A 22,801-nucleotide genomic window follows, 5' to 3' on the forward strand; every position below is an offset into this window, starting at 1 on the left:
TCTTTGGGAATGAAGCATACAAGGTAAAGGATGTGAGGACAGTTCATCTGTTATAAACTAATCTTGCTACGTACTCACAAACCGCCCACAGGCGATTTGCAGGTTTACTGCTAGAGCAAAGAGGACTTACTGTCTGTGTTGGCTGAGCCAGCCCCCAAACTGGGGAATGGAGCCTCTCTTAGGCCATACCATGTTTTGGTCTTTTTTTAAACCGTTTTGTGTTTCTCTGCAGAACCAATATTTGTGAGTGAAACACTCAGATCCCCAGAGCTGTGGGCAAAGGTTCCTTTCCTTGCTCAGTGTAGATGATGAGAGCACTAGTGGTGCAGCCCCAGCCTCAGGAGCTGTCAGTTAGTGCTGGAGGCTCCCACCCCACCGACTGCTCACCGTGCACAACTCACAGCCTGCGGGGCAGCGCACACCCCATCTGGTGTTCCAGGTGATGGTGTTGGCCAAGAAAGAGGAAGTAATGGCATTGATTCTTGAACTGATTTGTGCTCAGGGTTCTGTGGGCAACTGGGAAGCTCAGTTTCTCAACACAGATTCTCCTTTTGGCCAAGGGAACCCTTCAGTCTTTAGGTTCTGGGATGAGTTTTTAATTTACAGTGATGTCAGCTTCTTCCTCTCTCTATGGAGATGGTAGAGGTATGTTTTTGGTTAAGAATTCCAAGTTTAATGCTTGTCTCTGAGATTGTTGGGCTGTTGTGGTATGATCTCGGGCAGAAGCTCTTTCCCCGCTTCAAAATTACATGCAGGGAATTAAACAAACAAATCTTGACTGTTCCATGTGGGTGAATGTCATGTTCTGCTTTGAAACTCGTCCCACACGGATCGAGTGCTTCCCTGCAGCAGCGTTTCTGACTGCCACCATGCTCCAGCACACCAGAACTTCAGGAGAAGCCGTCATCTGCAGTCCTGAAACTGGTTCTCTGCCTGCTTGTGAAGAAGAGAGGGATTTAAATACACGGAACAAACATGTGAAACCTTTTATTCGACGCTGACTTCTCAGTTCATAGCTTGCTCAAGCCCAGTGGCTTAAATGCCCTTGCTTTCTGTAATGCTGTAAGCCTGTTTGCAGGTACTGCTCTGTTTCCAGAGTGGCCCGTGTTCCCGTCTTCTGCTCCTGGAGAGGAGGAGATGCTGACATGGAATGTGCCATCAGGATTTTGCTGTGGTCATGTTCAGTTGCACACTGCAGCCTTCGCTTTCTGCTGGAAGTTCCTTTCAGCTGCTCTGATTAAGCTGATGAATAATGCATACTTGCAAAAAAATAAAGTGTGAGGATGTTAAAGTCTGCTTCAACTTGTGCTGGGACAGACTGCTTTCTGTTCAGGGAGAACGTGTGGCCTGTGCTCTTGGGTTCGTGAACTCAAGATTTTTGCCTCCTTAAGGAGCTCCAAATGCTCACTGTGAGCGTTACTCGAATCTGTGCCAGGACTCCAAACCGAGCATGCTTGCGGCTGGAGAAAACATGCAGCAGGCAGCTGCTGAAAACCTTCTGTTTTTCCCCTTTCTTCCCCCTTCCTCCACCCCCAGCTCTCGTTCATCCAGCCCTGTTTCAGTATTCCTGGAGAGACTGGCTTCTGTCAGGGCTTATTCTTTCAGGTTATTAAACTGCAGTGACCTGGGAGCGTGCTCACAGCTGTCCTGTGGTCCGTACAGCAGCACAGGGACAGCTCTCGATGCCTGTACAAGCGTGGGTTTTGTGTTAATTTAATTTATGTGCTCTTTACTGGGTGATGTTCCCTTGAGGAAAGGCTCCAAGCTGTGAGGAACCCAAAAGGAGGGAAATGAGGTGCAAGGCGGCTTCAGCAGGTGGCATAGCAGGTTTAGCTTAAGTGTACAAATCCCAGGGTTTGTGGTGTGCTATATAATATGCAAATTATTTATTAGATTAAAGAGAGGGGTTGTTAAAATGCACATACAACTGTTGTGTTGGCCTTCTGCTTCTACAAAGAAGATCAAATGCTAACAGAAATTTGGCAGAAAATCTAGAGTGGGATGTAGTTTAGATATTAATATCAGGAGGTGGAAAATGTAGAGATTTGGGCTCTATTTCTCTCTGCCTTGCCACTGTCCTAGTGGCATTGATATTCTTTTTCCTCTGTGCTTCCCCTGTTTAGATAACAGGAGCAGCAACCTGGCTCCCTCTTTTACGTTGCGCTTTGTCAGCAGAGGAAACATGCAGAGCTTGGAGTTACTATTGTGGAAATCTGAAAGGGGTGCACTCACACATGTTCTAAGGGAAATCGGTGGCTGAGTTAGTGTCTCCTGCAGAACCTGAGCTTTTCTGTGTTGCACTATGCTTCAAAATTCCATACTTGTGGTGCCTGGGAGCTTGGGTCCTGTGTTTCCATCCGTGCCAGCCTTTAAACGCTGCAGAATGCCTGGGAGAAGAGGAGGGAGGGGGTTGTTGGTCTGTGCCTAACAGGAGGAGATCCAATCCTGGGAAAAATGGACTTGAGCATTTGGTTGAGCTTGTGTCTAAAAAACATTTTCTCTCAAGCTGGCTGAGCATTTGTCACAAAGCTGTTGCTCTCTTTTGCATCAATAACTCTTTTGCCCTTCTGTTCCCCCGGCAGAGCCTGTGCCAGCAGTGAGACTGAGAGCGAAGCTGGAGATATCATGGACCAACAGTTTGAGGAGATGAATAACAAGCTGAACTCAATGACGGATCCGACCGGCTTCCTGCGGATGGTCAGCAGGAACAACCTCTTGAACAGGTGAAAATCCAGCACCTCACTGTGGGGATCGGCAATGAGACATCTTGAAGACGAGCTTCTTTCTAAATCCCAAGTTCAGGGTGCAGTCGATGCCATGGCTTATGGTCCCCCTGTTATCCCAAGATGTGGGGGCTCAGAGCAGTGAAACAATACTTGCAGTAAGCATCCGTTCTTCACAGTGTGTATGTGCAGGGAACATTAAGCACCTCTCTTAGGATGGGTGCTCCGGGGGTGCTGGCTGGCCCAGGATGAAGTGAGGTCTTTGGGAGGCAGCTGAGCAAGCAGTGGTTGGAGAGTCTCTTATCTGGTTCTGCACCAGCCAGGGTGCAGGGCTGCGGCTGCCCGAGTTCAGACCACACAAGCAGAGAGCGCTGGGTGGTCTGTGGGTTTTGTGTAACCACTGGTGGGTTCTGGAGATAATTGCAGGGTCTTGAAAGCACCCACAGGGAGCTCAGATCTGAATGTTTTCTGGAGCTTCCCACATCTTGGTGCTGTGAACGTGTCGGGGCCCTGAATGTGGATTCAGGGCTGCGTCTCTAGGAAGGGCCTTTTTGAGGGGGGCACGCAGAACGCTAGGCCTGGTGAATGTCTGATGTCCTGAGGCTGTCTGGCTGACTCTAGGGTGGCTGTGCTTGGCCATGAGTAGTACTTGATTTGTCCAGAGTCCTGATGAGCACCAAGGCAAGAGCAGCTCTGCTGACAGTGGTGAGAACCCTTCCTTCCTGCCACACTCTGCAAGCAGAGCCAGCCCTGTACAGCTGGTGACAGGACAGCTCAGACTGAGCTCCAGGCTTGCATGATATGGGCTTTCTCCCCCTTTCTCTGAGGCTGTCATGGGATCGTGACTCTGTTCTTGCATCTCCAAGACAAAGGAGAGAAGCAGAGTTAAGGCTGATGGATGCCAGCACTCGAGTCCCGCTATGTGCTGTCTCCTCTGCTTGCTGCAGAGCAGACTGCCTTACACAAAGGGTTATAAATAAGCAGCACTGCAGAGTCTGTGCAGAGGATTTCAAATGAGAGATTTTAGTGTTCCGGAAATCAGGGGACCCCTCTGTATTGCAAGAGCGAGGTAGAAACAATCAATGCAGCATCCCAGAAGCCAGCACTGGTGCTCTGCAGAAGGGCTGTTCGGCCAAACGATTTGCAAGTCTCCCCCTTGTCACATCGCAGTCTCTGGGATTCAGAGCCTGACAAGGCACCTGGAGAGCCGTTTGTTTGCACTGCTTTGGGAGGAAAGGGAGTGGGCTGGCCAGGGCTCCAGCTCCGCTCTGCCTGCTGCAAAGCATCTCCATCCATCCTCCCCCTATGGATTTTCTCACTCTTCTTTGTGTACACAAACACGCAGGCAAGAGATGTGAAAGATTTATGATACTCCCTCGGTTTTGTGCTAATAAAAAGCAATCCGAGTGGTGAAGGAATAAATCTAGAGCTGCTTGGCTGTGAAACTGAGATGAAGGAGGCTCTGCTGATTGGAGTAATCCAGCCCCTATTCCCTGCAATAAATTAGTGTGGTAGAATCGCTGGATACGGCAGCGAGGCTGGCGGGTGGCCCCTGCTGGCCAGTGGCTGCTCCCTGGCAGGGCTGGGGCTCTGGTACCCGGGCTGATGCTCCGAGGGGTATCCCTGCCCATCTTTTCAGTTCAGAGCGTTAGGAACGTGTGAGATGGGGAAAGCACAGCTTTTGTTCCCTGATCTGGTATTAAAATCTGTGCTGCATAAAGCGTGGAAGCAGCTGAGCGCTGGGCAGTGGGCTTGGCTCCATCAGCTGCAGCTGGGGAGCTGGGCAGGAGGGTCTGGAGGGGAGCAGATGGGTCAATGCTGATCCTGCAGCGAGCTTCGTACAGCACAAGTTACCCAGTCAAGTTTCCAGCAGCTCTGAGCAGCACCCACATACTCCTGTGTTCACCAGAATCTGCGCTGGAGAGCACAGGCAGTCAGACATCAGGCTTCTGTCTACATCCTTAAATTTCCCCTGCTGGCCCGTGGGATGTACTCTGCTTGGTGGTGGGGAGCACGAGTGCTGGGCATCATTTTTTCCTCCAGACAGCAGGTTTTAGTTGTGCTGTGAGCTGGTTCTGGGCACTGGTTACAGCACCTGAGGAGAGAAAGATGGGGGAGAGAGGCATTTTCTGAACCTGTTCATTGGTGTGTGTCCAGGAAGGCGGGGGAATGTCCCAGGCCTGTGGTTTGTCAGTGATAGGAGTGCACTTAAGTGCAAGATTTTTACTGTCTTTGTCTGTTCTTGTATGCTATCTCAGTGTGGTGTTATGAAGAGACACTGTGCCTGTATGTGTGTGTGCACCTGTGCTGTAGGCACACCCAGAGGTGCCCATAGGATATATACTCCTATAGCAAAGGCACAATCAGCTGTTAACGTAGCCCATTGGTTACCATATCTGTTGGATGATGGGTTTTCTTTTGATTTCCTGCATGTGCAAATGCATTCTGTTTTTATTTCTTTTCTGAGCCGATAGCCAAGTATTGATCCAGACAAGAGGTGAAAATAAGGAACAGAAAAAGGTCAATTCTTATGAGAAAAAAGGCATTACAGGCAAGTGTCGTGATGAAGTGCACCAGTTTGGTCATGAACGGGGGAACTGCAGCCGCGTTCCTCCTGTGTAAACTGGCAGAGGTATCCGAGGTGGAGGTATCCGAGGGGCAAACAGCGCTGTGCTTCTTAGAGAGCAAGAACGGAGGGAGGTGTTCACTGCGCAGGAGCATCAGAGTGTGGTCTGGACTGGGATTTCATGGAATCCTCCATCCGATGCATTTGGCACCTCAAGGATGACGGGACATCTGTTGCCTCATGGGTGGCCCTTTATACTTGGGATTGTGTTCATGGCTTGACAGCCCCAGTGGTTGCTGGTTCCACTTCAGACCTTGCACTGCCTTTACCGTTCAATGTCTTGTTTCCCTTTCCACCTATTCCTTAAAGCCCACCTGTTAAAACTTCGTGACAAGTTATTCTTTTCACATAAAATGGTTGCTCGTGGCGCCAAGCCAAGGATAACCTTTGTGGGGAGCACAGCTGCTGGGTTAGAGAGACCAGAACAGGGCCACATCATTTCCTCCACAGGGCAATAACTTTCCGTAGCCATCTCATTCTCCTCAGAGTGACGGTGCTGGTGGCTGGCGATGCCAGGAAAGCACGTGCAGAGCTCTGTGAGGATGTCAGAAATGGGCACCAGGTCAGCTTTCACATCTGGCTTCATGGAGCCCTTCAGAGGGGTGGCAGCAAGTACAGGCGTAATCTTCAGGTCTTTTTGTTTGCCTGCTTTTATTTCCTTTTGGTACCACACTGGATTAGTTGATGCAAAACCCAAGTGGAGACTTTCCTGCGACAATAGTTGTTAATGGGGCTTGGGTTTGCTTGAGAAGCATCATACAGAGCACAGTCCTCTGGATGGACAGGGACAGGCTCAGCGTCAGTTAGGAGGTCAGTGGGCCTCGCATTTCTGCAGCTAACCTCCCACTTGCCTTTTGCCCACAGGAGCTGTCAGAGCATGACCAGTCTGTTCAGCAGCACCATGTCTCCTGTTAAGGATGGAACGTCGTCTCTTCCAAGGAAGCAGACTTCCTTCACCAAGCCCCCGCTCCGTGCGCTCTATGACTTGCTGATAGGACCCATGGAAGGGGTAAGCCTTTGACAGATGTAGAGATTCACTCCCAAACCCCTCTGTCAGTGTGGGATTATATCTGAAGTGTGGTGGTTCTCACTTGAGCTTCCCAAGTGGTGAGACCAGGTATGCTGGGAGGTGGAAGCAAGGGATGGTGTTGGTGATACCACTTCCAGTCAGCTCCAAAGTATGACACTGGGTCAAGAATTAGCCTTTTCTCAGTTTGTATCCAGCTGAACAAACAGATCAAAATGTCGTGGTTCTGACATGTGAGAGGGAAAACCAGCTCTACCTCTGACTTTAGAGGCTGTTTGGATGCTTCAGTCTTGTCAACAGAAGTCACCTCTGTTGTGGGAGCATAACCTTTGTGAGCCTGAGCCGTTGTTAGCTCTGTCAGCCTGCCATCCCGTGGTCGTGCTGTGTATCTCGAAGAGCATGCGCCTCCTCTTCGCAGGGCGAGGACATCAGCCCTGCTAATGGGTTTTCTCTGTCATCCTCTGCTACGTGCTTGGGAACGCTTCACCTGGGAGTTCAATGCCTGCCTAAATCTGGTGTAAATAGGTAAGACAGGCAGGGAGGAAACCCTCATGGGGAACCCCAGGAGCCTGCTTCTCCTTCCCGGCGAGGACACGCTGTGGTCAGGCACTGCTTGACAGGTTTGGGTGTCTGAGGCCCCAGATTGGCTCCAGTAGGATGCTGTAGGGCTTGGCAGGGCGCTCAGAGAGCGCAGAATTAGCAGATACAGGGTTCTTACTGGCCGCTGTCTGAGAAGATGCGGTTCAGGTCTTGTGCATGGTTTGGCATTCCCGTTATAACAGAAAATTCCAATTATAGATACTCGAGCTACAAGTGAGAGACCCATCCAAGCCAGCAGCTGTCAGCTGGCCGAACCCTGCGCAGCCGTGCTCCCTGCAAGGGATGGACCAGGGGCATTTCCACCTTTGTGACAAATTGCCAGTGTAGCCGGAGTCATTGCTGTGAAGTAGAGCGCACATTCCTGACGTTCCTGTGCTTGGCAGTTTGTGCTTTTCTCCTTTTTTTTCACTGAAGAGATTCTTTTTCGTTAGAATGAGCCCTTAAATTAATTCTTGGAGACACATGAAACGCAAATGATCCTCATAGCGTTATTTCTGTTTCTGTCAAGCTCATAGAGCCATCGTGAGGAAAAAAATATTGGGCTCCAGGGGTTTTACATACAAATTAAATTCCGCTAGGCACATGTCACTGTGGCTCAGATGCTCTGGTTGTGTTGTTGACAGCTGAAGCTCCTGGAGCAGTAAGGAAAACGGGATTTGTATTAAAAAACCAAACAAACAAATAAAAAACCTACCAAAAACATTTCTTGAAGGCAACAACTGCCCTGGTGGGAGGCTGCTGCTTGTCAGCTTGGGCTCTGCAGGAGGAGGCGCAGCGGAATGGAGGCTGGTGAATTCATCTGCAGAGCGTGAGTGCCGGTTCCCCAGGCAGCGATGCCGGGGAGGCCTCCCCGAGGCGCCAGGGATGTAAACAGCGTGTCAGAACGGAGTGGAGGCTTTGCAGGAAGCCTCCCGAGGCTGCCGTGTGTCAGCACCTGCATCTCCATCTCCAGTCTGTGGGGCAGGGTGAGCTCCAGGGCTGCAAGGAGGACAGGAGAAACGGCGAGAGGTCAGCAGCTCTTTTTAACTCCTTTTAAATGAAAATTTTCTTGTCCTTCAGCAGTTTTATTTCCATTTCAAATGGCAGGAAGCCTTTAAAAGCATCTCGCTGTCTCTCTTCAACTTCCTACTGTTTGACTTTCTCCCTCATAGCTGACCTGTTTTCTGGTTCTTGTGACTTGCCCCAGACTCCCTTTGGAGCAGACAGCCAGACTGGCGTTTCTGTTTCCTTAGTCATGTTCATTCATCTTCGCTGCTGCCTGAGAACTAGAGCTTGAGGCTGACTGCACATCCCTGTGCCTCTCTGATTGCCTGTGAGCTGGGGTCAGTGTATCTCAAATTAACTGTCAGCTGCCTGTGTGTCACAGTGTGATCTGCAAGTCTGCCCCAGACAGACCCTGAGCGAGATGGAGCAGAAGAGTTGTGGGTTAGCACCAGCCTGTGTTTGCCTGAGCTCTGTATGTAAAACTGCACACATGTTGTAAGACTGTTCACCCCAAAAAATGCACAATAGCCCTTTCTTTCCTGTTGCACTGTCTGGTTATCCAGCTTCAGGACGTTCTGACATCACCTCTTCACCCCTCTTGTTTCACAAGTCAGCGCTTCCATTAGGTGTTTCTCAGTAGCAGTTTGCTGTTGGCAGCAAAAGCAAGAAGGTTCTTCTCTCCCCTGTTAAATGGGGACTCAACAGAAAGAAACGTGCCTCAAAGCAGGGATGTGAAGGCAGTAACGTTTAATAAATAACAGGAAAGAGGTACAACATGGATGTTTTTTCTTCTGAGAAGAACGTATCTAGCTAGCACCTCAGAGGCTTTGGTGATTATTATTTATGAAACTAAGATGTGTTTGAAAAATCTACTGCCTTTACTGCTGTTCTGTTGAAGCCCCAGAACTGGCATCAGGAAGAGGAGACATTTGGAGTCATTGGACGCTGGTTCAGGAATCCACATGGAATGGAGTCAGGCAGTTTTATCTTCATTTGCTGAGCAGCCTGAGTAGTTTGTTTTCTCTTGTCAAAACAGATGTTTGGTACATCTGATGGCAATTACGATGGCTTGAAATGAGCATTCTCAGAAGAACTGAGAATCTAGAGACAAGGATCTAGTCCTGCATCCTGTGTGCTTGTCTTTGTCCTGCAGTGGACACTGCAGAGTTCACTTGCGTTTGGGAGCTTCAAACAGTCCAGACAGAAAGAGACACCAGTTGAACTGGTTATCTCCAAAACTACCTAATTCTTTTTACGATACGCTAGATAAATAGGAGCAAAACAGCAGGTGCCACTTTTTGTGCCCAGCTACATGTTCCTGAGTTGTTAATCTCCCTGCCTCACTTCTCCATCCACAGGGCGCTTTCTGTTCAGACCTGTTTGTGACTCTGGGTTCATGACAACATCAAGTGTCTTGAAGCAAATGTCATAGACACAATCTGTAGGTTATTTGCTCTTAGATAGGAAATTCAATATCAAAAATAATATTCTCTTTCAAAGGATGAGGCGATAACACTGTTGATAAGGCATAGGTGGTCGGTGTGGGCATCAGTCCAGCTGCATAGATCTGACCACCTCTCGCCGCATCCACCTTCACGTGGAGCAGAATTCTGATGGGGATATTTCCAAACCTGACATGGAGTCATGTTAAAGCCTGGTGCTTGGAAAGTGCAGGCGGGGGCACTGGTGGAGTGAAAGGGTCGTGGTGATGCTCTCTCTTCTCTTTTTAGGGTTTGATGCATTCCAGTGGGCCTGTTGGCCGCCACCGCCAGCTGATACTGGTTCTGGAGGGAGAACTGTACCTCATTCCTTTTGCTCTTCTGAAGGGTAGTTCCTCCAACGAGTACCTCTACGAGCGCTTCAGCCTCATCGCCGTGCCATCCATCCAGTCGCTGAATCCCAGCTCCAAGGTCAGACATTGTCCTACAAGACCCCCCTCTCTCCTAGAACTTCTCCAGTGGCGCGCAGGTTCCTATATGTGCTAGAACAGCAGCAGCTCCATCCTGCTGTGCCAGACACAAGACTAGAAACCGCAGGTGCAGGAAAGGTGTGATCCCATGGGGGATTACAAATTTTCCCATGAGCTGGAATCTGCTAGTGCTTTTAGCCCTGGTGCAGCCCTCAAAGGGACCTGGGAGCAGCCAGCTGGTTTCTGCCTCTTCACCTGAGACATGGGGATAGAGATCTGACGCAAGTGGACATGTTCCTTGGGATGGTTAAATGGAAGAAACTACAGAAACGCAAAGTTGTTTTGTGATTATGACAACCAGACTTCTGTTTAGGGCCAAAGAGACAGGGTATTTTATTACCAGCACCATAACAAGCAGATCTTTGAACCCCACTTCTCTCTTTCTTTCTGTAGTCCCATGCGAGGAAGAATACTCCTGCTTATTCCAGTTCTACCTCAATGGCCGCTGTCATAGGAAATCCCAAGCTCCCTTCAGCAGTGATGGACAGGTGGCTGTGGGGACCGATGCCCTCTGCGGAAGAGGAGGCGTACATGGTATCTGAGTTACTTGGCTGCCAGCCCTTAGTTGGAAGTGCAGCAACAAAAGAGAGGGTCATGAGTGCCCTCACTCAGGCAGAATGTGTCCATTTTGCAACCCATGTCTCCTGGAAACTGGCTGCTTTGGTCCTGACGCCCAACACTGACAGCAATCCAGCCAGCAGCAAGAGTTCTTTTGGGAACCCCTACACAATCCCAGAATCCCTTCGTATGCAGGATGATGCCAGTGATGTAGAGAGCATCTCAGACTGCCCTCCTCTGCAGGAGTTTCTGCTTACAGCAGCTGACGTCCTGGACCTGCGGCTTCCTGTGAAATTAGTGGTTCTTGGCTCTTACCAAGAATCCAACAGCAAAGTCACTGCTGATGGAGTCATTGGCTTGACGAGAGCGTTCCTGGCTGCTGGGGCTCAGTGTGTCCTGGTGTCACTCTGGCCTGTTCCCGTTGCTGCTTCTAAAATGTTTGTCCACGCCTTCTATTCCTCCCTCTTAAATGGGATGAAAGCCAGCGCAGCTCTCGGAGAAGCGATGAAAACTGTGCAGAGCAGCAAGCAGTTCTCCCATCCATCCAACTGGGCAGGTAGGAAGAATCTGGTTTTTCAACAAACAAGATGGGGGTTCTAGGATGCTCCAAGGAAATTGTTGAAGTTAATCAAAGAGCAGTGCTCATGGGTCATTGGGAGCAGCGTGTGCTCTGTTGCTTTCCCAGAGTTCAGACCCTGTGTTTCAACGCTGGTTCAACTATACGGGGCTGAATGTCAGGGTCAGGAAAACACCAGTATTTCACTGTGTATAAGAAGTGGGTTATGAATTTAATGTAATTTAAAGCAATTGTGAGGTGAAGGGTGTTTCCTCAGAATTGTTTCACAACTGGAAGGAAATACTGTGCAATATAATAACTCATATTTGAAATCTATAGGATCAAGATTCCTGTGTCTGTGGGGTGGTGTTAGCTAGAGCAATGTTACAGCACCTTCCCACTGAGAGTTCAGTGAAACTCTAGCAAAGAGACGAGAGTTGTACTTTGGGAAGTTGCAGCAGCAACCAGGAGCTGTGATTTCTGTGGCGTAAACCTTGTAGGGCTGGCTCCTTTGGTCCTTCTGGCAAAAAGGCTTCCATGGCTTCCCCGGCAACGTCCCAGCAGCGTCGGCTCCAGGGTGGAGGGCTGTGGTCGCTCCCTCCCAGTTAGACGGATGAGTTGAGGTTGAGAAAGACAAAGTCTCGGAGTTCAGCAGTGTTGTTACAGGGATGTGTACAGATAACCTGTACTTTTCTCCCTGGCACAAGTCCTGTTTTTTGAAAGTTGCAGGCATTCCCCAAATGGATATTTTTGCAGTACCATATTTTTTAGACCAGGAAGCTGTTGTGAGAACGGCTTTGATGTAAACCGTGTGTAGCTGGAGGAGTGGGAGGCTCATGGAAGCTTGTTAAAATGAGCCCCTGGAGTCTGTCTGGCAGAGTGACTTCAGGCTTGTGGAGTCCAGCGTTCGGAGGAGATGCAGAGAACACCAGAGGGAGCTGAGTTTAGGTTACAGTCCACAGCTCAATTTGTATTTTATTTTCCTTCCAAGACTTTTCTGTCTCAAAGGAAAGAGAATAAAAAAAAAAGAGACTGCTTCCTAGGGAAAACAGAACGAGGGTAGACACTGATGTTTGGCATCCCCGCCAGGCAGAGGCTTAACAGCTGCTCAAGCTGCCCTCTCCCTGCCCCATCTGTGGTACCTAAGCAGGTTCATCACACACAGTCCCTGACTTTTGCTTCTGACTCTTAACAGTGAATCTCAGAGCACCAGAGCCAGGGTCAGCAGCCACATACCTCGCTGCAGTGGGTGAGAAGGGGCAGGCAGAGCTCCTCGTGCTGGCGTTTGGGCAGCCTGGCATTGAGGTGGTGCATAAGCTGAGACAGGTTTCTGCCCGAGACAGGGAAAGCTCTACTTCTCAGGGTTCTGTTTCTGTTTAGCATCTATTGATTTCTGCTGCTGTAAAGCAGACATGGAGCAGGCTGGGACAGGCTTAGCTACCGTACGGTGTTTTTCCACTTGCTTGAACAGGAAAATGCTATTGATTTAATAGAGGAGGACAGTAAGAAGCATCTAGAAGCTTTCTGGGAGTTCAAGTCTGTGGGACTGAGCAGGGAATGGACAGCTGCTCTGGGGAAAGAATATCACTGCAGGGCACAGTAACCATTGTTCTGTTAGTCCAAGAGGGCAGGGGAGATCTGCTTCTGGTTTGAACGTTTGCTATAACAAAAAGAGGTTGAGCGTGTCTTATTCTGAATCCTGCAGGCTTCATGCTTATTGGCAGCGATATGAAGCTGAACAGCCCTTCTTCGTTGGTAGGACAGGCCCTGACTGAGATTCTGCAGCACCCCGAGAGGGCACGAGATGCTCTGCGTGTCCTGCTGCATCTGGTAAGGGAGAGGAAGCGCTGCCACAGCCAGTGGGCGCAGGAGGGGGCATTGCGGCGCGAGGCATTGTGAGATGATGGTACCTGCGGGTATGTGGCTCTAATGATGAGTGGGAGGAGGAGCAGCCTCTGATGTGCAGCCTCTCCCTTACCGTGAGGTGTAGCCTTGTGTGAACAGTCTGCCTCAGTGTGCAGCCCGGGACACCTGATGGAGTGTGCAGAGAAAAAGAGGCAGAGTAAGGGAAGCCTTATGTTGTATTGTGACAAAATCCTCTCCAGACACGTCTGGTTTGCATTAGCTGTTGAATTGGGTCTCTGCTTAAAAATGAACATTGCAGTCGTGGTGATGCAGAGCATCGTGACCACTGTCTCCTTGCATACCTGGAAGATAGGAGCCCAGCATCCGGGGAGTATTGCTATCACAGTGACTTTACAGGCTCTAACGTCCTTCTGTGTAAGATGGGCCAGGTTCAGCGTTGAGTCTGCTGTCTCTCAGCCTGCTCTTCTTGCCTCTTCGCTGTGTAAGTAGAGGCAGTCAGTAAAAATCTCTTCTCAAATAAGCTACTTCTGCATTTTCCCCAAAGGTGGAGAAATCACTGCAGCGAATCCAGAATGGGCAGCACAACTCCATGTACACCTCCCAGCAAAGCGTGGAGAATAAAGTTGGTGGCATTCCAGGCTGGCAGGCGCTACTCACCGCGGTGGGGTTTCGGTTGGACCCTCCAGCCAGTGGCCTCCCGGCAGCGGTGTTCTTCCCAACCTCCGACCCTGGGGACCGGCTCCAGCAGTGCAGCACCACCATCCAGTCCCTCCTCGGTAAGAAGCAGGCCTGTCACGGGCTGTGTCCTCACCTGCCCACGCAGACATCAATCTTTCCCTGCCTTTGATGCAAATCTGTAAAATGGTGAACGTTTCACATCGATGAAATACAAGTATTTAACAGGGAAGAGGTTTTAGAAGTAAATGCTTACCGAAAATTGTGTCATAGATGGGAATCATTTACTACTAGGTCTAGGGTCCGAGAAGCACGATGTGACTATTCCTTTCTCCTAGCTCTTAGTCATAAAATGTAGAGTCTGATGCAAAATGGGAAAACCTTTTGCATTCTGGAAATTGCTGCTGCTTCCAGAGCAGCTCAGTGACGTGGGGGCCAGGTTTTAGGACTTAGCCCAGTTTGCATTCTGTTGAGGTGGTTGCATCACCAAGCGTTCGAGAAACAGATACCGAACAACCCCTGTTTCTGCTGATGTTTTTCAGGTTTGCCTAACCCTGCACTTCAGGCACTTTGTAAACTTATCACAGCTTCAGAAACAGGAGAACAGCTCATCAACAGGGTGAGTTGGGAGGTTTGACTCCAGTACCGGTTTCCAAAAGGTCCTTCCCCGGTCAGTAAGTTCAGAAATGCACAGAATGGTTTCTGCCCGGCTTTATCAAGCCAGAGCTTGCTCGGAGACTTTTGGGTTGAAATTCTAAACTCATCCGTTTGTGTGACTGGAAGTGTGTGTGCAGAACAGAAAGATGCAGGTCTGTTACTGGGCTGTGCAGCCTTGGGTCTCCCCATTCAGTGACAACATGTGAAAACATGATACCTACTGCAGTGAAGGGGGAGCAAAATACAGGAAATAAGCAGCAGAACCACTCCTTGCTCTTTGGCCATCCAGTCTCGGGCCCTTATCGGCTGGTCTTTGTCCACTGTAAGTACTGAAGTTCCCAGTTACGGCTGACTTTGGACAATGCAGGGTCTGTCAGAAAACTGATTGAGTCTGGGCTTCTCCTGGTGTGTGTGTTCATAGTTCTGATTCACGGTCTTCAAGGGGAAAGCCAGTGGCTTTAAGGGAAAGGCAATGCTACCTCTGGCAACGGGAATCCCACCTGCCTCCTCCATCTCCTTCACGTTCCTCCCTCTCAGCAGTCTCTCTAGCATGCCCAGCCTACCCTAACCTCCCCTAACCTTCCTCTGTGCACCGGCCTGGCTGCCTTTCCACTATTTGTTTCTTACTGCCCTGATGGCTCCTCTAATGAGGTTTATCTTTATTTTTTGCCAGCATCAGTAAATGAACACACTGCATGTAGCGAATGTGCGCAGAGCTCTCTCTCCTCCCCGTTCCCCTCGGTGGGTAGCTGGGATTAGCTCTGCAGCTTTAGAGGGCTTCATTCTGTCACGCTGAGCCTGCACACAGTGCAAAATAGCAGCCGTGGCTTTGCCAGCACCCACCAAGCAATCTGCTTTTTCTGTCCGCTCGACTGCTGCTGCTTCAAGGAAAGGGTTTCTCGTTATGATCTGCAGTAGCGCATGAGATATTGCTGAGGGCTTGTCCTTCTGAGCATTTTGTGTTCTTGCCTTGGCTCTTTTGTCAATGCCCAAGACTTCTGTGGTTGGACAGCAGGGTTGGTTTTAACTCATTGCCACCAGAGGGAGGGCCGGAGTAGAAGGGATGTGAGTAAAAGGCAGCATTCTGATAGATAAGAGTGTGTTTCAGTGTCCGTGAGGTTACTTCACAATTGTCTCTTAGGGAATTATGTCACCCGAGGAAAAGCATTCAGATGGCTGCACACAACTAACGAACGAGGCCCTGGCCTTTTCCTCAGCTGCCCCATGCAATAAATATTGGTAGGGCTATTGCTTTGGTTTTGCAAATGGTTTTCTATAGCCCAAACCCCAGGCAGAATTTCCTTTTGCACAAACGTCCGGTTACAAGTCAGGGGTTTTCAACTTTGCTCTCCCTTCCTCTTGCCTTTTTCCCCTCCTTCCTCTTAGCAGTGCAGTCGGTGAGCAGCAAAAGCTCTGCCTGCCCCAAGGAGAGAAGACTTTCTTGAAAGCTGAAGCACAATGACTGACAGCTTGGTCAGGAGGTGTGACTGTCTTTCCCATGTGGTGGTAGGCGTCACACGTGTTAGTGAACAGCAAGGCAGGGAGTCTGATCTGCTCTGGGTAAAAATGCATATTTTTAGTACAAAACAGAAGGCAGGAACCACAGAAGAACGAACTTCAGTATGACCAAGTGCACAAGGAAAAGTTAGGGATTGCTGACTGCATTAAGTACCAATCACGTATCCAGAGAAAACAAGAGAAGGGCTTGTTTGACGTTCAGCCCTCTGCCAGAACGTGGCTTGGCCTAGGCACCTGCCTGCTGAGCGCCCGAGTTGATTGTGGTGTGCTGGGCACTCCCAGATTGTAGCTGCCTGTTCCCCTGCTTTTGGACTCCTGGTTCACAGCTCGAACCATTTCCCTTGCTCCCTTTTTTCTCCGGAGAGAGCATCTTGCAGGCAGGATGCTGGTTGCATGTGGTGGATGTGTCACCGCAGGGTTCCCTATCAACAGGCGTTTCGCAGCAGAGAATAACCTGTCTTCTTTCTTTCTTTTCTCCTCTCTTTTCCGTTCTTGTCTGCTGCCCGAAGGCTGTTAAAAATGTGGTGGGAATGGTGAGTATTACATGCACCGGGGAGTGACACTGCTGTGCAGGATAAAACGCCTTGAGCACTGCAGACCTGTTCCCCTGTGCTGCATAGCGTCTCAACCCTCTTCCAGGCCTGGAATTTGTGCCACGGTGCTACTGTGGAAAAAAGGCTGTGGAAGCTTTTGTGGGTTGTAAGAGATGGGTGGCCTGTTGGTCCCAGACTCTTGACTTGCCATCCTGCCATCCTTCCTACTCTGGCTGCATTTTTGAATTATGTGCGATCCTGGCACCTTAGCCCGTGTCAGATCTTCATAAACACATTTTTTACTCTACTTTGCTTCTCCTGTCCCTTGGGCACAGTTGAGAAACTTCTTTTCTGGAGGCCATGGCTGTATTGGGAAAGTCTCCTGTGGTTTCCTATGACTTGTTCTGCCCAGTTAAATGCTGAGAATGAGTTTCTTGAGATTTGCATAAGGAGTGCGGCTCAGTCGTGGTGTGGCCTTTAGTGCATTTCTGTGAGCAGCCCCACAGCATCTCTTTCCTTGTCTTTCACTTCCCAGGTTTTCCTGCTGTGCTTCCTTCTCGCTGAGTTTCCACTGGCACAGCCCCAACCCTCACCCCTCTCCCGTCCCTCCCTTTGCTGCTGTCCAGGTTTGTCCATTGTCGCTGTCCCTGGACTGTCCCTCTGCCCAGACCTTTCCCTCTCGCTGTTCGGTTCAGGAGGAGCAGATGGATACCTGGGTGTGCAGGGAAAGGGATGTTCTCTTGCGTTTCCTTAGCTGTGACTGTTGGAAAAGCAGTGCTGTGATTTGTAAGGAAGGGCTGATGTCTGTGTTGTTCTCTTCAGCTGCATCAAGTCCTGGTTCAACTTCAGGCAGGAGAGAAGGAGCAAGATTTCTCCTCTGCACCGATCCAGGTTTCCATCAGTGTCCAGCTCTGGAGGCTGCCTGGCTGTCACGAGTTCCTGGCAGCTCTAGGTAGGAAAACGTTCTTTCCACTGTCTTTCTAAAACTATTGCTAGTGTCTGATAGGGCAGAGGGAAGTCATGATGAGACTCAACGGCCTCAGACGTGTTTGTCTCAGGATGCGATCCCTGACTGCTCAGTACAGCTTTGCGGTTCACGCGCACAGAGCTCTGCTCACTGACTGGCCTGAGGGAGATGCATTTTTCTCTTATGCACCAGAAGGTCTCCTGAGGCAGCAGAATGGATATCCAAGTTAGCAGCAGCTTTGTGCTGCCAGTTTTTATTTCATGGTATTGTTCCGCCCTCGTTCATAGGACCTACTTTTGAGTTTGCTTCTGGCCTTCTGCCTGAAGTGAACCAGTTGTTCTTCTGCAGGGGAACCTTGCACTGGGCCAGGGCAGGACACAGCAGGAGGACGGTACAGACCAGGGTCTGTGTCCTGCAGAAAGGACAGAGAAGAACTAAATGTCCAACTAGATTTTATTCCGGTTTGGACCTGGCTTAGAGCTAGCAAAAGGGCATTGCTGGGGGGAGGCAACACTGCAAAAAGAAACATCCAAGGAGACAAATAGAGGAGGTGGTAAAAGCCAGGCATCATGTTCCTCATAGCCATACCTCCTGCAGCCCAGCCCTCCTTTGCTAAATTCCGAGGTCTGCGCTTTCCTGGAGACCTATTTCTGTGAGGAAACTGTGGGTTAATGTGAATGATAGGCACATGTGGGACACTGTGCCCCGAGATGTGGTTAATGTATCATTCTCTGACAATTCCAAGTGCTTCACAACTGAGAGAAGACTGATCAGTGCATTCTGTCTGTCAGTCTGGCCAGGAGCAACTTCTTTATTGTGTCCACAATCCAGCACCATCCAGCTCCCAACACCTGCAGGAGAAGCTGTGCTAAGTAGTAATAAACCCAGACAACAAACTGTACGCTGTAGGCAAAGAGTTGTCTTTCCAGGGCATTGCATGGTCTCATATCTTTGTGTTCTATTTGTGTTCTAAATGAGATCACGCTTGTTCAAGACGTTGGATCTTTCTGTGAAGTGTGATTTTTCTACTCCATATTCCACTACAGGTTTTGACCTTTGTGAAGTTGGCCAAGAGGAGGTGATTCTGAAAACTGGGAAACAAGCGAACAGGAGGACCATGCACTTTGCTCTGCAATCCTTGCTGGCACTTTTTGGTAAAGCTACTCACAGCAGTTGCTGCTCTGCTATCACCTCATGAATCGATCAGATTGGCTTCTGTTGAAACCGCACACTCTCACCTTTTGCAGAGATCATGTGCACCTCACCGTGCATGCGTTGTATAGACCATGCATCATGCGAGTGCAGAAAATGTTATTTTAATACGGGAAACAAACACTAAGGCTTGGCCGAGCCCAGGGCTTGGAGGAGAGTCCAGCAGCTGAAGGGTGTATAACTCACCCTTGGGTTTGAGACTTAAAATGATAACGAATTGACAGGTTGTATCTGAGATACCTGGACTGAGGTTCCTGCCTGGGCATTTTCTGGGTTGTGCATATTTTTTTTTTCCTTGTGTAAGTGGTAGTTGGGTTTTTATAAGCAGCATAGAGTGTGAGTGCATGTTTTACAGCATTTTCTCTTAATTCTGATGAGAGCATTACCTGGTTTTGTTTGATTTGTGTATCCAGGGGCGCATTTGTACGTTTGTTGTTGTTGTTTTTCAGATTCTACAGAGCTGCCTAAGCGCCTGAGCCTGGACAGTTCCTCGTCACTGGAGTCACTGGCTTCTGCTCAGTCTATTTCCAACCCCGCATCCCAGTACCAGAACCCTCCGTTCTCTCCTACTTGTCCAGACAGCATGGCGTCCGACGCCATCTCTGTGTACAGCCTGAGCTCCATTGCTTCTTCCATGAGTTTTGTTTCCAAGCCGGAGAGCATGCCAGATGGGGTGGGACACAGAGGACGCCAGGACTACGAGAGACCCAAGAACATCTACCCGCACAGGTCTGCTGTACAGAGCCAGTTGTCGCCACAAACCAGCACTGTAGCCAGCAAGGATGAAGAAGAGTACGAAGGGTTTTCTATAATCAGCAACGAGCCTTTGGCCAGTTACCAAGAAAACATAAAACCAAGATTTTCCCCTGATCACAAACAGCCCCAAACCGCTCAGACTGGTGGCATTAAAGAGTCTGTCAACAACAAAGGGAGCGTAAGTACCACAAATTCTCCTGTTAAAATGACTCTCATTCCCAGTCCAAATTCACCTTTCCAAAAAGTTGGGAAACTTGCAAGTTCTGATACCGGAGAATCTGACCAATCCAGCACTGAGACCGACAGCACTGTCAAATCCCAGGAGGACAGTAATCCAAAGCTTGATCCGCAAGAATTGGCCCAAAAAATTCTGGAGGAAACTCAGAGTCACCTCATTGCTGTTGAACGTCTTCAGAGAAGTGGCAGCCAAATAATTAAGAGCAACAATTCCGATGACGGGGCTTCTGCCCCGGCAGGCGTGTCTGCATTCCGATCTTCCGAGACTAGTGCGTTCAGTCGGCCGGTCAGCTCGAGTCAGAAGAATCAATCTTCACCTCTTGCAATTAAACCAAAGCCTCCCACAAGGAGTTCATCCCTTCAGAAAGTGAGTTCTGGCTATAACAGCCCTACGACATCTGAGATGTCAAACAAAGAAGGCACAGGCCGGTACAGTGGACAGCCATCTCCAAGTTCTGATTCACATGGGTCCTTAACGGAGCAGCCTCACTTCAAACTCAAGTACCCCAGCTCTCCCTACAGCGCACATATTTCTAAATCACCTAGAAATATCTCCCCAAGCTCAGGGCATCAGTCTCCTGGTGGCAGCACTCCATCTCCTGCTCTTTCTTACTCCTCAGCTGGTTCTGCTCGCTCGAGCCCAGCTGATGCCCCAGACATTGACAAATTAAAACTGGCTGCCATTGATGAAAAAGTGCAGGCAATTCACAACCTAAAGATGTTCTGGCAAAGCACTCCCCATCACTCCACTGGCCCGATAAAGATTCTCCGAGGAGCTCCTGGCACAATGACTTCTAAGAAAGATGTCCTCAGCTTGCTCAATTTATCTCCGCGGCACAGCAAAGAAGAAAGCGCAGATAAGCTGGAACTGAAGGACCTGTCTATTCAGCAACACCTTACTTCTCCACAAAGGAACCCTACGAATGGACACAGGCGCCCTGACACTACAAATGCGGTGACGTCAACTCATTCTTCACCCTCCAGTAGCGCTCCGGGAACTGCACGCCCCTTGAGGCTGCCATCTGGGAACGGTTATAAGTTTTTGTCACCGGGAAGATTTTTTCCTTCCTCCAAATGTTGAAATGTCTCGAGTACCAGCTGATGACTTACAACCTTGTAAAAGTATTTGCTTCTGCCCACTTGCCTTTCTCCATACAGAACCATTAGCTACGCAGCCGCGGTCATTCCCGCAGTTGGCAGTGCACGGGAATGTGACAGATGGGTCCTGTCTGTCGCTGTGTCACACACAGATGGGGTTTAGTTTCCCTTATCAGGACCTTGGCCAGACTCACTCAATACCAGGTTCTCTGTAGTGCTCAGTTTTTGCAGCAAGCCCAACAAAGCTCGTTGTCTGTTCATAAATACTGGCTTTTAAGCCACCAACTTGTATTTCCTAACCTAACAGGAGGTTTTACAGCTGGCTTTTTATACCGAAATTATACATATCAGGGATTGAAGAGGGAAGCGAGAGGAGGCAGAACTTTCATGTATAGCACAAAGAACGTGTGCACAAGTTTCAGCCTGGAGAGGTACAAGCCATTTCTTCGATTGCTTTCGCAGGCTGGCAGGGAGGACGGGGTAATGTCCCTGTAGGTGTCTCTGCCAGGTGTTAGCCAGGCACCAGGGATTGCTGGCCATAAAACTCCATAGCAGCACGATACTGGCAGTTTGCTTGCACTGTTGAGAGGCTGGTGAAACACAGATGAGAGGACAGAGGTGCCCCATTCTAAAACCTGCATCTCAGATAACTCTTTCCTGGTGGGAGACCTTTCATGTGATCTTTTGCTGGTTGGTCTGCTCAGAAAGGATGAGCAAGGTGAGCCTCAGCGTGGGGTGGTGAGTGTGTGGCAGAGAGACAAGTTCTGCTTTCATTGAACACTCTGATCTTTCTGCAACGCAGCGTTGTGAAGGTGGAATTTCCATCTTGGCAAGTGTTGGGACAGCACAGATGTCTTCTGTCTGCCAAGCGTGCAGGGTTACAGACACTGAAGCCCAGAGCATTTTGCAGCTCCACAGCAGGCAGGAATGTGACATCAGTGTATATGATTTAGAAATCACCCAACCAAACAAATCCTTCACTGATTCTGCCAAATCATTCCATGTAGCTCATCGCAGGCAAGGCTGCAGACATTTCTCCTGCTGTGGAGGACAGTTTCTTCTGGAGCAAGTACACCAGTGTGAGCAGGTGTCAGTGCAGTCAGAGCGCGTCCATGAGGCAGCAAGCAGAGCGGCTGCACACAGAACTTGTGCGCCCTCTGATCTGCTGGGAAAAAGAGAACCAGGAGCACCCCAAGGGTGAGGTGCAAAGGAAGCTTTCCTAGGCTGAGTGGTGTTGAGGTGTCGGGGTTCAAGTTGGAGATTCTCTTTTTTAAGCGGCTGTTGAAAGCAGTGATGTGATCAGAATCAAAAGGATAATTGACAGGCACTGAAAATGGGGGCATCTGGTAGCATTAACTCAGCCCCACTGCACACTTGATCCAAGCCAAGTATTCCACAGGCCGTGTGCTGTGAAGTCGGAGCACTGGATCACCAAGGCTTTGGGTTTCTATTCTGCACTCCCCAAATTTGCTGAGTGACTGAAGGCAAAACACTTCACCTCTCTGTGCCTCATCCTCCCTTTCTGTTGAAATGGGGATAGTAATACTTACCTACCTACCTCACAGAGGTGTTGTGAGGCTTAATGAATTAGGCCCTGAGTTTTAGCTGGATCTTGAGTCAATTTGCAGTCTTGCAGCTGACTAGCTGAGCAGAGAGTGCGGTCGGCTCTGTAAACGTCTTCAGGGCACGTTGCTGATGCAGATAATTGTTGCACTTAGCATGTCTGGATGCTCTTCTTGAAAATATGGCTCTGATAGTGACTTTCTTAGAGATCTCGGAGGAAAAGCATGATAGCAGGACAGAGGATGCAATTCTGATACCAGAATATAACATCCCTTAGGCTCAGCTTACTCATGGTGCGTATATCAGGTTCTTGCTTTGAGTGTATTCTAGAATCCACTGGTTTGGGGAGAATGTTTTCTTTTGCCATCAGAAGAAATTACACAGGCACTAAAGGCAAAAGAGTACAGGGCTGTGGTGTTACAGTCAGCTATCGAGGGATGGAGGATCATGAAAGCTTCAGTGTGGAAAGACAGAGTAGTTACTCATCTACTCACATTATGCAATGTAGCAAAACAGTTTAGTAAAACTGTTTAACTCGTACGATGCAAGTTACCTGTACCTGACATCTTTGTGTTATGGTTTGGTGCTAGATATCATCTTCTTGTCATTTGGCAGAAAAAATCAGAGGAGTGGGCCAAAATGAGTCAGCAGAGCATCTGCCCATCGTGTAGATGGT

At 49.3% G+C, this 22,801-nt stretch overlaps 1 protein-coding gene across 4 annotated transcripts in view; it reads left to right on the top strand.

Annotated features, from left to right (window-relative positions):
• TTC28 (tetratricopeptide repeat domain 28) overlaps positions 1 to 22,597 on the top strand; it is a 123,007-nt gene extending 100,410 nt beyond the window's left edge. For 3 of the 4 annotated variants that reach the window (XM_069871153.1, XM_069871155.1, XM_069871156.1), the window contains 11 exons: positions 2,583 to 2,723; positions 6,214 to 6,358; positions 9,691 to 9,870; positions 10,323 to 11,043; positions 12,749 to 12,873; positions 13,454 to 13,685; positions 14,127 to 14,203; positions 16,269 to 16,292; positions 17,115 to 17,244; positions 18,306 to 18,413; positions 18,921 to 22,597. In XM_069871153.1, coding sequence (XP_069727254.1) covers positions 2,583 to 2,723; positions 6,214 to 6,358; positions 9,691 to 9,870; positions 10,323 to 11,043; positions 12,749 to 12,873; positions 13,454 to 13,685; positions 14,127 to 14,203; positions 16,269 to 16,292; positions 17,115 to 17,244; positions 18,306 to 18,413; positions 18,921 to 20,545 — 3,508 coding nt within the window. In that variant the 3' untranslated portion in view covers positions 20,546 to 22,597. The remainder of the gene's footprint in view (positions 1 to 2,582; positions 2,724 to 6,213; positions 6,359 to 9,690; positions 9,871 to 10,322; positions 11,044 to 12,748; positions 12,874 to 13,453; positions 13,686 to 14,126; positions 14,204 to 16,268; positions 16,293 to 17,114; positions 17,245 to 18,305; positions 18,414 to 18,920) is intronic. The other variant, XM_069871154.1, reaches the window with a different exon arrangement.
• Positions 22,598 to 22,801: the final 204 nt, after the last annotated feature.

This window comes from Phaenicophaeus curvirostris, chromosome 17 (assembly GCF_032191515.1).
Source record: "Phaenicophaeus curvirostris isolate KB17595 chromosome 17, BPBGC_Pcur_1.0, whole genome shotgun sequence".
Lineage (NCBI taxonomy): Eukaryota > Metazoa > Chordata > Aves > Cuculiformes > Cuculidae > Phaenicophaeus > Phaenicophaeus curvirostris.